We start from the raw sequence: 15,416 nt of genomic DNA on the forward strand, positions 1-15,416 counted from the left end.
CATATTAATGTTGTTTGTAATTATTTTCAGGCTCAAATCCCTTGTGCCTATTGTGCCGTGACCCTCTCACTGTGATTCACTTCACTCTTTGAAATCCTGACTTGATGCCAAACATTACAGCTTGCCAAGTGTCTCTTTATCTTTAGTTATTTCCAATTAAGCTGGCGAGAAAGACCAGAAGGTCCAAAACCCGCACAGCTGGCACCTGAGTGCCAAATGGACATGTTGGATCCCAGTACCACGACATGGTCAGCGCTTCATCATCCATTTACGCGTATGTTTTTATAACCATCTGACCAAATTATAATGTGGCGGGGTGGGGGGGGGCAGATGCTCTATGCCAGCAGCACCAGCTGCAAACAAGGAATCAGTCCTGGACCGGATGGCAGCCTTCCCAGTTATGTTTAATCATTTTTACTGGTGTCTGTTCATTCAGATTAAAATGGGACTTAAAGCAAATACATAAACATGGAGGACACTCTCTGGCTGTTATGAATACGCCGAGGATTATTGTGAGCAAAGAAATGACCAGGAGATGATCAGGACACCGAGGAGATATGGAAAACAAAGCAGAAGGCGGGGGAAACAATGGCAAGCAGCCCAAGCGCGGAGGGAGCAATGAGACGGTTATGGTCATGCCAAGGTTCTTCCATGAGCTTGTCTTTGAGACTGTTTTGCTTTTCTTTCCATTAATGTTCATTGTTTTCCAATTTTTTAATATTATTCCTCTGTTCATTTCTTATTTGTTACCTTTATTCTGTCATCTTTGTCTGATTTCATTATTGGTATCTCTGTATGTCTTGCAATTTTCTCATGTTCCTTGTATTTTGTGGTTGGAGATCCAAGACGTGGGGCTACCCTTCCATCACAGTTAAGGCAACGCCCCCAAGCCCAACAAAGGCAGCTAGGAATTGGAAATCAAGAGGTGAAGCTAACTGTCTATCATAGTTAAAGTACCGCCTCCCAGTCCTATAAAGACAGCTGAGAATTAAAGTTCAAGAGGCGGGGCTACCTGTCCATCATTGTTAAGGTACCTCCCCCATCCCTACAAAGGCAATTAGGAAATGAAACTCAGGAGGTAAGGCTAAACGTCTTTCGTAGTTAAGGAACTGGCCCCCCTACAGGCAGCTGGGAGTTGAAGTTCCAGAGGCAGGGCTATCTGATAATCAAAGTTAAGGTACTGATTACACCCCGCCCAGCCCTATAAAGGCAGATAGGAATTACATCTCAAGAGGTGGGGCTACCTGTCTATCAAAGTTAAGGTACCGCCCCCTAGTCATATTAAAGTAGCTTTGAATTAAAGTAAAGGAAGTGGGGCTAACTGTCTATCACAGTTAAGGTACCACCCTCTAGACCTATAAAGGCAGTTGGGAATTGAAGTTCAAGAGGCAGGGCTACATGTTTATCATAGTTAAGGTACCGCCCCCCCAGCCTTATAAAGACAGCAGGGAATTAAATTTTAAGAGGTTGGGCTACCTGTCTATCATAATTAAGGACCGCCCCCTAGCCCTATGAAGGCAGCTGGGAACTGAAGGTCAGTGCACCCCGGTGGAGTGTGGTTGGTTCTCAGTCCAGTGTTTTTCTTGTTTTTTTTTCTTATTTATGACTTATGTTGCTGTTTCTTGGATTATTTGAGTGGATTTCAATTTGGGACTCATTTCTTTTGGGTTGCTTTTAGGCAAATAATTGATTGTTCACTTAAATAAGCCCTCTTTTTTTCCTTGCCTGGATCTGTACATGCCAGGTGTTGATGGTGGTCCCCTCCCTTGGGAGGCATTTGAATGAAATTTGGGACATAAGAAGAGCATGAGGTGCAAGTCAAGGACAAATCCTCCAAGTTGCGGTGACTTTTATTTTTATTTGTATCTGTTCATTCATATTAATTGAGGACTTACAAAAATCAATATTAAAAAACGGAAACATTCGTTTTATCAGACTATTTTAAATTAACCAACATTTTAAAAGCTGTATAAAAGCAATCAATAAATAAGCAAATAAATGAATGCAACATAAATGTGCTTTCTCCAGCCTGAGTGATCCAATGGATCCAGAGTTGTGCAGCGGATTCCAGTGCTGCCAGTTTCCCAATCGCCCAGTGTTTGGTCTCACCTGATCTAACCCTGGGGTGGCAGAGTGGGCACTGCTGCCATCTAAACAAGTCGATGCATAAATAGGGAGAGTCAAAATTGGAAATACAAACCAAAATACCGCTAGTCCGTACTCACATAAAAAAACAGCAGTTCATGCCCAGCTAGATTTACACAGTGATGATGATGACGACGATGATGACATATAAACGCAGCCCTTAGTGCCAAGCCAATCCAAGAATATAAATGTGGACTGAAGTCGTATCAAATTGTGCCATACTGTTGTAGACAGAAGCCCCAGTTAAAACACATGGGTGCTTCTATGGAGGAGTAGCCTGGTGCTCCACTCATCAAAGAAAGCAAACTTGGTGCTTTTCATCTGCACGAGTCTCCATTGCCACTCGATCCCCTGCCACAGTGGCTGTGGTTCTCATGCTGGGATCTGCCACTGTGATCCCGTCAAAGGCCGGGCTGCCCCTCGTACCCGTAGCCCTGCCGGCCTGAAGGAAGGCTCATAGAGTTTCTTCGCTGTCCTCAGCCACAGGGTGGTGGCTCAGCATTGGCTGGAGTGATTCTTTCAAGGAGATGTCATCCACCTGGTTTTCGTCCATCTCCTCGGGGATCGAAGCCGGCTGGCTCTCGGCGTCCGAGTTGCTGAGGACGTATCCAGGTAAGGTGGTGTGGCTGTTGATGACTTTGGTCCCGCTGCGGTACACCCTGCTGGAGAAGAGGGCCGTCCGGGAAGTGCCAGCTAGCTGAGACTGGCTGCTGGTGCTGTGGTTCAGGTTGGTGAGGACGGAGCCGTAACGGTAGCTACCGCAGTTTGTGGTTCGTTTCCAGTCGAATGCCAGATTCCAGCGAGTCCAAGTCTTTTTGATTTCCGTCTGGACCTGTGAATCAAGCAAAGAGTCAATCGTCTGAAAAGTTAAGTTAGGAATTAAAAACAATAGCCTTGCTATTCTGGAAGGATGTCCTGCTTTGTCCTCCATGGTGACTGAATAGGAAATCGCCGGGTAGTTAAGACGATAAAAGCAACAGCATTTTCAAAGTCGACCCTAAAAGACGTTGGCAGCCAGTGTCAGGATGCCAGTTCTGCTGCCATGTGCTCATATGGACTCTTTTTTTCACTCTTGCCTGTTGCATTTTGAAGAAGCGGCAGCCAGTGTCTTATGTTTTGTTGGACGTCTTCAAAAGCAGCATTAGAGCTGTCAGGTCGGCGTGTAACAAAAATGATGTCGGCCAGTCAAAGATCATAAAGTGCATACGTTGAACCAGTGACGTGTGGTGAGGTTGATGGCTGGTGACTCCTTCAGAGTCACATTTACCAATATAAGAGTAGCTTATTCACTGTTCAATCGGCAGCCTGCACATTCCTGTTGAAACTGGAAAACTGCTGTGAGTACGTGCGGCGTGTTGATTAGCAAACGCAGGTAAGAAAGTCACTCTACTTTGTACATGTGCTAATAATCCACCTGCGTATCTGTGTGTCCCTCCTGTTGCTGTTTCAACAGACGGTGCATGAAACATCTGTGGTCACAAAATGCATTGCATTTATCATTCCAACAGATGGTACAACACAGACATTTGTAGGAGTAAAATGCATTGCAATTGTAGTCCAACAGATGGTGCATCACGAACATTAACACTGCTTTTACAAAACCCATACCAAATGGCACATAACACAGACTTATACACAATTGTTTTTCAGTCACTTGATTATACGGGGTTACCGGAATGGTAATATATTGTAACAAGGCGCCATATTGGTGCCCAACCCAACACAGATAGACACGAGGCACACGTAAAAATAAAGCAAATATTTCTTTTTCTTCAGCTGTGGGACACGTCTTCCCATGCCCTCAGCCACAGCACAGTCCTATGTGCACAAACAAGTCACCAAAAGCGAACACAAAGCACACTTGGCTTCACCACCACTTCTCCTCCCGAATCTGGCTACCGGAGTGGTGGCTGCTGGCTCCCCTTATAGCCCACCTGGAAGTGCTGCAGGTGCTTGATAACCTGCATCTGGCTGCACTTTCGGGTGTGGCTGCATTGCCACCCAGACGGGCTCAGGACGCCATGCAGCTCCCCCTGGCAATGGCCATGGAGCCCAATAGGGCTGAGCTCCGAAGTCCCATGTCTGTGGCCCCGATGTAGCCCGGGGGGCTGCCACCAAGTGTTCCGGGGGATGCAGTATGCCGACCATGGCATACAGTGTGGGGAGCACCCCTTTGACACTGGGACCAGGGGAGCAGCCATTAGAAGCACACTACGTCCCCCGGAACACACAGTGGCAGTCCTCCTGGGGTACATCGGGGGGCCACAGGGATGGGACTTCAGGGCTCAGCCCTGTTGGGCTCCATGGCCACCACCGGGAGGAGCTGAACAGCTTAACAAGCCCATGTGGGCTGAACATAGACATAGAATTACTAGACGCCACATGACCAGCCGCATTGTACGTCAACGTTGCCGCCATTTGCGAGTGGCACTACTGTAGAGTGAAGTAATGGATAATGTGCTGCTTGGGATTGTACAAACCGCTGGACGCTCCAAACCTGATCCCGGGGGATGACATTTCATAGGTAAGGCTGAGCGATTGTTTTGGTTATATTTGGCCATTAGAAAATCCCATTTTATAATCTTAACTTTAGCTGCGCCAGGCTAAGCTAGCAAAGCAATGCATTTATGTGCTCAAGTGAGCCTCCAAACAACGTTTTGGCCAAACATATTTAGTCACTGACTATGTAGATTGTTGTTAGCTGTTAACATTTCTCAAACTCTGAAGGTTTCCCAAAGAACCAGGAAGCAGTGGGAGGTCAGGTAGCCCTTAGACGGGATTTTGAGAAAGCTGTCCTGTGACGTGTGCCGTGCTAGTTTGGTAACAGATGTGCTGTACCGCCATCATATGATCAAAGCTGCCACTCGCTCACATTAAACAAAACAAAGGAGGTCTGATGATTCCTTCTGAGGGTCCAGTCCAGGTGGTCAAAGTAGCTGAGCGTGTGATCCGCCAGTTGACATTGGGGCGAGCTGTCAGCGTAACTTTGATCAATCACTTTGTTCGGGCTGAGATTGGCTCAGATGAAGGAGCACATGGAGGAAACACAGTTTGAAATTGACAGCCATCATTTTATGCTCATGTCTTTAGTTGTCTCTGTCTTCCTCAAACTAAGGCTGCACCGTATTGACAGACTGAATCCTCTCAAATTACAGGATCTGAGTGAGCGAGAGGAGTGCCAGTCTGGAGGAGATCAGTGAGGTGTGGAGATCTTTAAATGTTCAGAGCGGGATTGTGGATCGTATTCAGCAGTGAACAGGGAGTCAGTGAAGTCGAGAGAGAGTCGGTGTGATGTGTTCAGTGGATTTAGAACAGCAGGTTATCATCCTGGCAGCAGAATTTTGAAGAAGTTGTAAGAGATGGATACGTTTTTGTGGGATGCCAGCTAGAATAGCATTACAGTAATCTATACGTGAGGTGACTCGGGCATTAACTGATACTTCAGTACTGTGTTGTGTAAGAACAGAATGGTTGGAAGAAGGCAGTCCGACAAATGTTACTTATATGGGAGGAATTATTTGATAATAATAATTATAATAATAATTATTATTATTTAATAATTGCCATTATTAGTGTATAAATGGATATAAATAATTGCATTCAAACAATTTGCTGTATGTAAATGATGCTGTTTTAAATGTTATTGCTTTTTCATCAGAAAACCCAGTTTCCACGTCTACCTGTATTAGTTTAAATGGCACTTTTGCACTCGCAATATGGCGGATGTACTGATGTATCGTGCCGACTGGGCAACACAGTGAATGCGGCGTCTTATCTACGCTGGAATGCAGCCACACCCGGCAGTGCAGCCCGAATTAGGTTAATTATCACCTGAAGCACTTCCGGGTGGGCTATAAGAAGATCCTGCAGCCACTACTCGAGGTGCTCCAGAGTCGGGACGAGGACGAGAAAAAAAAGCTGCCGTGGAGGAAGAAGAGTGTGTGTTGGGGACTGTGTAGGGCCTGTGGGACACGGGAAAGACGTGCTGCACAGCTGAAGACAGAAATAAAATCTTTTTGTTCATTTTTATACGTGCCTCCACTGTCAGTCTGTGTCGGGTCGACACCTATATAGCGCCTTTGCCACAACAGTTTTATCCCCATTTATTTATTTATACCAGGTACTTGGGCTGGCATGTACATAAACTAATTAATCATTTAACTTATTAATTGTGTTTGGTTGAACTCGGCCCAATTGCTAGCCACGTAAGTAGCAAATCTCAAACTCGGCACCCAATGCAGACAAAAGAAAAAGATGTCGCCATGACAGAGCTGACCTGCTAGCATGACAGGGGAGGGCAAAAAAAAAAAAAATCAAGCCAGCCCCCTGAAAGGCACTTAAAGGCGCGTTTTAATTAGATCAACACCCTAAACCTGACTCCTTAAATTGACGACGAAATTCAATTTATTAAGTGCAATACAATAGATAATTGCAGTAATGAAAAACAATAAAGAATAAAAACAAGAATGCACTTAAAGATAAAAGCGATTCCTAGTGACACTTAAGACTCGGCGTGGGTGACGGCCCGGCTGATCCGGTATAGCAGATGAAATTTTTCTTGCCGGATGGAATTTGAAAAAAATGTTTTGCCAATTCGCTACTTTAGAAGACACGCATTTAAATATAAAACAACCTCCTTACATTAAGGAAGAAAAAGGAAACATGACGGCGCAGATGCAGACAGACATCTACCAGACAACACACGGATGAAACACGCCGTTCAACACAGGGACGTGCGGTCAGGGGAGGCAGCCTCACCTGTCATCACGAAAAGTAAAAAAACTAATAATGATAACATAAAATAAATGTGCAGTCCACTGGTCTGTGCTATAGATTTGCTTTCTGTATGATTCCGATAATTTTGATCATTTGTATAGCCAAAACTGCTGAATTGGCGCATTTCCTGTTCAAATACAGGAGAGAAGCGTGAGGTGCTGCACCAAAGAGCCTAACCTCCCCTCGGACTGCACTCTCCCTCACACACGGGGTTGATTGGCGCGTATCTGCTGCTGTCTCTCTGTTTGTCGCCAATAGAAGGTTTGTAGACACGTTTATTAAACACCCTGACTTGCCACAGTCTGGCTAATATCTTTAATGAACGTGTCTGACATATTTAGTCTTGCTGATCGGACATAAAACCGCAGTAAAAAGGCACAAGGTGAGGCAGAGAGTACCGTGCCGCACCCAAGAGGTGCTCGTTGCTGCTGTTCTTCTACGCAGACGCGCTATAAATTAGCGAGATCAGAAAGTCAAGTGCACTGCAGCGGTCAGATTCGTTTTGTTTTTTGTTAGGACTGACTGCCAAAATGCAAGATTAAAGGAAAATAAGAAGGGATTTTTAGAAGAAAGTGACGGAGATTTTCGTGGAGACTTCATTTACAAATAAAGGTAAGACCATAAACAGTTTTCCATTTTATAAAAAAGGGGCGCATGTGAGCCCAAAAGGTGCTCGTCGCTGCTGTTCTTCTACGCAGAGGTGCCAGTAAGTTAGCGACATCAGAAAGTCAAGTACACTGCAGCGGGCCGTTTATTTTTATTTTTTGTTCCGACTGACTGCCAAAATGGAAGATTAAGATTTTTAAAACTAAAGGAAAATAAGGAGGGACTTTTGCAGGAAAAAGGTGGAGATTTTCATGGAGAAAGATAGGCGCATGGACTTCATTTGCAAATAAAAGTAAGACCATAAACGATTCTCAATTTTATAAAAATATAGGATCAGACTAAGAACAAAAAACAATCCAATATTTATAAACCTAAATTTTGACCTTAAATAAAATAATTCTTTTGTTTTTTTGTTAGCCTTTTGTTGAGCAGTCTGTATTAAAATTGATTAAAGCATCAGAATTAAACGCTTTTAAAAACACCTAAATATTTCAATTAAGGTCATAATTGAAATCCATTTCTTTTTTTACACATCGCTCTATACCTTCATTTGTACTGAATGAGTTTGAATTGTGGAATTACAATGGAAAATGTAGAATACATGGAGGGTGAGGAGCAAATGCGCTCTCTCCGCTCTCTCTCTCTCGCCGCTCTTTCTTAACCAGATATGCGCCTTACCTGTGTGTGTGGAAAGAGCGCTGATGAGATATGAAACATGCTGGCTGCCAATTGAATAGTGAATAAGCTACTCTTTGGGGTTCTTATACTTGTAAATCTCACTCTGAAGGAGTCACCAGCCATGAACCTCACCACACGTCACTGGTTCAACGTATGCACTTTATGCTGACTGGCCGACATCATTTTTGTTACACGCCGACCTGACAGCTCTAATGCTGCTTTTGAAGACTTCCAACAAAACAGAAGACACTGGCTACCGCTTCTTCAAAATGCAGCAGGCAAGAGTGAAAAAAAAGAGGCCATTGGACCACGTGGCAGCAGAACTGGCATCGTGACACTGGTAACCCCTGTATAATCAAGTGACTGAAAAGCAAAAGAAAATGTGCAACAATTGTGGATAAGTCTGTGTTATGTGCCATTTGGTATGGGTTTTGTAAAAGCAGTGTTAATGTTCGTGATGCGCCATCTGTTGGAATACAATTGCAATGCATTTTATTCTTACAAATGTCTCTGTTGCACCATCTGTTGGAATGATAAATGCAATGCATTTTGTGACCACAGATGTTTCATGCACTGTCTGTTGAAACAGCAACAGGAAGGACACACAGATACACAGGTGGATTATTAGCACATGTACAAAGTAGAGTGACTTTCTTACCTGCGTGTGCTAATCAACACGCCGCACGTACTCACAGCAGTTTTCCAGCTTCAACTGGAATGTGCAGGCTGCCGATTGAACAGTGAATAAGCTACTCTTATATTGGTAAATGTGACTCTGAAGGAGTCACCAGCCATCAACCTCACCACACGTCACTGGTTCAACGTACGCACTTTATGATCTTTGACTGGCCGACATCATTTTTGTTACACGCCGACCTGACAGCTCTAATGCTGCTTTTGAAGACGTCCAACAAAACATAAGACACTGGCTGCTGCTTCTTCAAAATGCAACAGGCAAGAGTGAAAAAAAAAGAGGCCATATGAGCACATGGCAGCAGAACTGGCATCCTGACACTGGCTGCCAACGTCTTTTAGGGTCGACTTTGAAAATGCTGTTGCTTTTATCATCTTAACTACCCGGCAATTTCTTATATATATATATATATATATATATATATATATATATTTTTTTTTGAATGTCTGTTCCCCGCAGTTGTAACTGCGGCCCAATGCTTTTGTGAGGCTGGTTGTTTGAAAGAAAAAAATGCTCATAAATTTTACAAAATGAAGACCCAATGACTGCGCGTCCCGTGTGTGGCTGAGTGCACTCACCTCTCCGTTGCAATAGCAGTAGATGATGGACACAAAAAATCCCTGAAAGAGACAAAAAAAAAAAAAGGACAATTTGTTACCATCGAACAACTCACTTGACTGAGAGCTTTTAGGGCTCATTTAAAGCTTACTAGGGGGGGCGCCCCCTGCACGCTTCGCTTGCCAACCCCTCGGCCTGCGCTACGCGCCAGCCACTTTGCGTCTCTGCCGCTCGTGTTGTGAAGAGGAGAGCTGAACGCACCCCAGGGAGACGCGGCAACTCTTCTGAAACCCCCACTTAAACGTTGACACAACGGGAAACAAATGACAGTTTTTTTACCTCCTCTTTGCTCGATCAACTGCTGGCTTGCTGCTGCTGCTGCTGCCGTGCCGTGTAATCTGCATCTCGCGCATCGAACATTTAAAAGCCTGTACAGCAGCAGTCCTACTCTTTGTCTTTTATTTCCGGCCCCGGGCCTGGTTAAATCTCTCGGCACAACCTCTCGTCTCACGGGACATGAGTTCTTGATATTTTTTAGTGTATAATTTAAATACAGAATAAGAATCTGAAAATCTAACAACATCACATTGAAGTTCGATAAATTCTGAAAGGAATGATACCAAACATAAACATGTAGGTTTTAAAATGAGCCCGATTTAAAGCGTGACAACAAACGTCACATAAAATCGTTGCACTATTAGGCTCAGGATTTAATATATAGAGAGTGGATTTCAATGTTTATGCAAAGACAAAGCAGAAAACAATCCAGCTTTAAGAGTACATTCAGTGTTTTACAAATCGGTTATTTTTTTCACAATCCTTAGACACTTATAAACGAAAGACCTGTGTGTGTGTCTGGAGCCGACTGCTCTGATCACGCTCAACCACAGCCACTAGATGGCGCATGTACGCACCACACATCTCACTATGAAAGACCGGTGGGCAGCAAACGCGTCCGTGCAACAATGACGTGGTGCTAATGACACAGTTGAAGGGACACAACGTCGAAATGAAGCAAACGCCGCCGCTCAATGATGGACCAACGGAGGGCAAGACTATCACTAAACACACTGTCTACCTGTCTGGAGGGATTTTCTCAAGACAACGATTAATAGGACAGCTACGTTACGGCATCACCAGGGGTCTTCTTACAAAACTAGTGGGACAGCAAGCACAGGTGGGTCCTCTGCAGCAGCGTTGTGCAAGTTCACACCTCACAAGAACTCGCTCAAAGTTCAGTTCACACCGATTAAAAGGAATAAACTCACGTTCATAGTTCACCATTTCAGTTTTGAACTAGTTCATGTTCAGTTCATTTTGAGAATACCTGACCCAAGAGTTTCCTTTTTTCTATCTTGTCTATTATATTATATTCTGGTTCTTCTTATACCTTTTGAGATGAGCCATCACCCTTGAATTTCTGTGCATATAACAAGTGCATATAACATTCTCATTTCTTTGTCCATTTTGCTGATTTCTTAGTCAGCTCTTAGTCACCCTTCAGTTCATTTTGTATATGACATCAACCTTTCTTCTGGTACATTCTTTATTTACTTGACCATCTCAGTATTTTTCCTAAACCAATCTTATATTTCAGTGTACATTTTGTTGTTCACTTGACCTTTATTTGGTTTCCCACATTTATTAACCCTTTATGCTATTTCTTTAAGATGGATACTATGTTACCCTAAAATTATTCTTCCACAGTAGCACAGGTGGGAGGGTTGGTGAGCAAAACAAGCAGGGGGCGAAGCCCCCCTAGTATATATCTACTCCTACTACTACTGTGTCGAAATGAAACAGGACAGTGGGGATGCCCCCACAGCTCCCCACCCTGATGTCACGCTTCGCCCTCCCCTCGGCCCGCAGCCTCTGTCTCAGATTAGTGCAAATATACTGTATCGCTCCTGCAAGCGAACTATGATTCATACAATGTGGCTGGTGTGTAGTGCAGACGTTTGGGTTGGCGAGCGAAGCGAGCAGGGGGCAAAGCCCCCAAGATTAATAGATGCAAGTATAATATAAATTACCGCTCTGCTTCCAACCGTGTGACACAAATGGTGACTGTGGAACCAGCGAGTAGGTGTACTAACCTATCACGCTGCCCGTCAAATTACGCTGCCGCTCAAAATTCGCGTCACATATTGCACGTCCAAGGGGGAAAAATATAAAGTGGCGTCACGATGTACAACGTTTTCCTAAACACGAAAGCACAGCGGGGGGGTGCAGTTTAAGCACAAGCAGGCCGACACACGCAGGGCCAGTTCCTCACTTGCAAATCCGTTACGTTACGTTCACCGTTCTTAGAAAAATGAGTTTGTTCAGTGAAGGCACTCTTTTGAAATAGTTCATGCCCAACACTGCTCTGCACTGGGTGGTCATTCTTTAGAGTTAGCTGACGCCTCTCCAAGTTGACGAATACAGTAAAATGGCTAGGGGGTCTTTGGGTTGTTTTTTTTTTTGTCCTGAAGACCACACTCAACTAGAGGTATACGTTAATTTACCGCAAAAAATTGTGTTCTTCAATTGTAGGACATGTGGTGGGCTGCATGGCGCAATGGAAGAAGGTGTCCTGGTCTGATGAATCCCATTTTCTTTCAGATCATGTGGATAGCCAGGTATGTCATTTGCCTGAGGAAGACATGGCAGCAGGATGCACTATGGGAAGAAGGCAAGTTGGTGGAGGCAGTGAGATGCTCTGAGAAATGTTCTGCTGGGAACCCTTAGGACCTGCTAGAAGCACCTACGCTTGTTTGATAGCTGTCCTTTGAGTAAACATGTCTCCTTTAGACTTGCAGTTCTTCACTGCACCACTATCATCACACGCACCGATCAGACTGAGGGAGCAAGCAAATTTCACAAAGAACCTGGCCAGACACGGATCTGAACCCGGATCCCACCTGCCGAAAGGCAAGAGAGCTGAATGCTGGGCCATCGTACGCCGTCTGTGCAAATGCAGCCTGTTGCCTTTCTGTCTGCCTTCATAAATGGTGGATCCTGGTCGTGGCTGGTGTTTACACTTGTGTTTTGTTTACTTTGTATTATTTATTTGTATTCATGTTTATTTTGTCAATAATGTACATTTTATTGTGCGTGTGTGTTGGGAAAGGGGTGTGGCCTAGGCTATGACTTGTTGTGTTTTGTGGGTAGATTCCTCAAGGGGCGGGGCCTAAAAAAACGCCTGTTTAAGGGAGGACCTCCCAGAGTTCCTTGCGCTTCACTGAATGCCATTGGGAATGGAGAGTTATTGTGACTTGGCTGCTCCTTTGTTATTGTTTTCGATCTTTTGGATTTTTGCCCCCCCTGCTCGCCTCGTGTGTTTCTTGATATTTTTGAACCTGTTCTCTGTTTCGTTTTTGGATTCTGTTTTGGGACTTGTTGGCTGTGTCTGCCTTGCCTCATTTCCTTTGTGCTCTTTGGAGCATTGGGGCTTACAAAGCAATTTGAAAAGTAAACCCTTTTTATTTTTATAAAGATTTCTCTCTGCCCTTTGGGTATTTAGTCGGGGTATTTGATGGTGTTTTCCCGCTGTAGTGGGCAGCTTTGAAGGAGGTTTGGCAACTTTCGCGACACAGAGGGTGCGGCTTAAAAACTGGAATCTGGAAAGAGTGGCACCTGTGAAACACTCCGTAATCAAGCTGATGACCCATGAAGCTGGAGAGGCCATTGTTGTAAATGAGCCTTTGTTCTCCGTGGACCTCCCTGATGAAATCAATGAAAGAGAACATTCTCTATGGCAACCATTGAGGCGTGCATGCAGGAACTTTATAATCATTTTTCTAATCTGTAATGGAGATTTTCTTTCATGTTTTTCCCTCGCTGTATCTTTGTGGGCTTTCTCATGTTCTGCTGCATTTACTGTAGGTTTGGGTTGCTGCCGGGTGGTTTGGTCTTTCTTGGCCACCATAGTTTTCTTATGTACAGTACTCCCCCAAAATTCACGGGGGTTACGTTCCTAGCGCGAATTGTGAAAAACCGCGACTTTTGGATGTGGTTAAAAAAATGACTTTTAAATGCCTATTTTTATAGTTTAAACCCTAAATACAGTATGTCCTCAAAGCACTTTAATTTCGTTGCAAACTCAGCTTAATACCTTAATACATTACCTAAAAACAGAATGTAAAGGTAAACCCGTATACTGTACAGTACTGTACTGCAGTGGTTCTCAACCTGTGGGGCGGGCTCCCCTAGGGGGGTGCGAAGTAACAAAAAGGGGGCCGCGAAGATGTGAAAAAAGAAAACAAGAATCAAAAATATGAAAAAAACATCTGTTGAAACCAAAACAAATGAACTTAAACTACATTCTGATACTAGAACAATGAATATAGAGTTAGAAAAATGTCGATAAAAGTTAAGTAGGTATAGTAAAATATGCATCTACATTTCAAAAACATGTTAGGGGGGGTGCGATTAAAACTGTTATTAAAACTCGGGTCGCAAATACTTAAAGGTTGAGAAACGCTGCTGTCCCGCATTGCTAGAATGTAAAATACCGATGTTACGGCTATACGTACTGTAATTCATGCAAACACGTTTTCTTTGTTATAAGTAGAGTAAATACATAATAATTTCATTTCATTAAAATACAGTAAAAAGTACGGGTACTCACCAATGATGAATGATATTGATAATGATGAAGATGAAGTAGCTGTGCAGTACGATGCAGAGGATTTAAAACTCCTTGGGTGGCGCCTCTTCTTCAGGCGCTTCAGGAGGAGTCGTATCTTTGGACGGGTCTTCTTCTGGTGGGGTTTCATGCTGGCTTTTCTTTATAGGTGTCAGGAACATTGTGATGGGAAGTTGCTACATTGGCTCCTGTCGTGAACTGCTGGAACAATTTCCGTGCTTTTTCATGTTACCGTCCAAGGGGATGTTCTTCTTCCTGCAGTCAGTGATCCACAATGCCCAGGCAGATTCCATTCTGACGATATTCTTTATTCCTTACGGTCGTTACCTTTTTGGCAATATCACAGAAACTTACAGATACGGTACTCCAGATCGCTGCTTCGTTCGTCTTTATGTTTCGTGCGGTGCTTTCATTAATGTCATAGTGGCGCGCTACTGCAGCATAACTTTTTAGTTCCCGGAGCAAATCCAGTAGTTCAGCCTTCTCCTGGAGTGTTTTAAACTTCATCTGGCGCTTAGGCTCAGTTCCAGAAGCCTTAGAAGGTGCAGAGAGATTCGGCGACATCGTGTGCGGTTAAAAATAACAAACCAATAACAAAATGGAAAACACGAGGACACTCCGCTGGAAACACGTCACAGGGCTGCAGTCAATCAGCAGCAAGGAGAAATGAATAACGCTCTCGGATTGGCTACTTTCACCTTCCCAAATCACGCTTCCCTCAGCGGTTGCTTCCTGTTATCTTTGCAGCACAGTAATGTAATGAAAAAAGCCATAAAAAATTGTGGAGGATATTTGCGGTTTCCACTAACAATTAATAGTGTGGTTCTAAGGAAAAATCTGCGAATGACTGAGTCCACGGACCCTGAACCGCGACTTTGCGGGGGTCTACTGTATATACAAACAGTTGAGGTTGCCTTCAGCTTTCTTTTGTTCCATTTGGAATGGGATTTTTCTATGGAAGATGTTACTTTAGGACAGTGCTTCTCAAATAGTGGGGCGCGCCCCCCCTGGCTCTGTCAAGGGGGGCGCGTTTGACCTCGGGGAACATGCTTTTTTATACTTGTACTTGTACTTATAACAATTTTATAGACAAATGATACTATTTATAGTCACGCGGGGGGCGCGAGATGTTTTCTTCTTCCTAGGGGGGGGCATGACAGAAAATAATTGAGAAGCACTGCTTTAGGAGAAGGTTCAATAATATGTTAATTTCATTTGTGTATTTAGGCCATCGCTCAGGTCTTACTGTTGAATCTTTTAACATCTCAGTCAATCTGATTAGATAGATAGATAGATAGATAGATAGATACTTTATTAATCCCAAGGGGAAAT

At 43.9% G+C, this 15,416-nt stretch overlaps 1 protein-coding gene across 2 annotated transcripts in view; it reads right to left on the bottom strand.

Annotated features, from left to right (window-relative positions):
* Positions 1-1,832: 1,832 nt before the first annotated feature.
* pth2ra (parathyroid hormone 2 receptor a) overlaps positions 1,833-15,416 on the bottom strand; it is an 88,246-nt gene continuing 74,662 nt past the window's right edge. For both annotated transcript variants that reach the window (XM_039755296.1, XM_039755295.1), the window contains exons 12-13: positions 9,478-9,519; positions 1,833-2,977 (exon numbers count right to left, since the gene is read on the bottom strand). In XM_039755296.1, coding sequence (XP_039611230.1) covers positions 2,600-2,977; positions 9,478-9,519 — 420 coding nt within the window. In that variant the 3' untranslated portion in view covers positions 1,833-2,599. The remainder of the gene's footprint in view (positions 2,978-9,477; positions 9,520-15,416) is intronic.

Source organism: Polypterus senegalus, chromosome 6, assembly GCF_016835505.1.
Source record: "Polypterus senegalus isolate Bchr_013 chromosome 6, ASM1683550v1, whole genome shotgun sequence".
Classification (NCBI taxonomy): Eukaryota; Metazoa; Chordata; class Cladistia; order Polypteriformes; family Polypteridae; genus Polypterus; species Polypterus senegalus.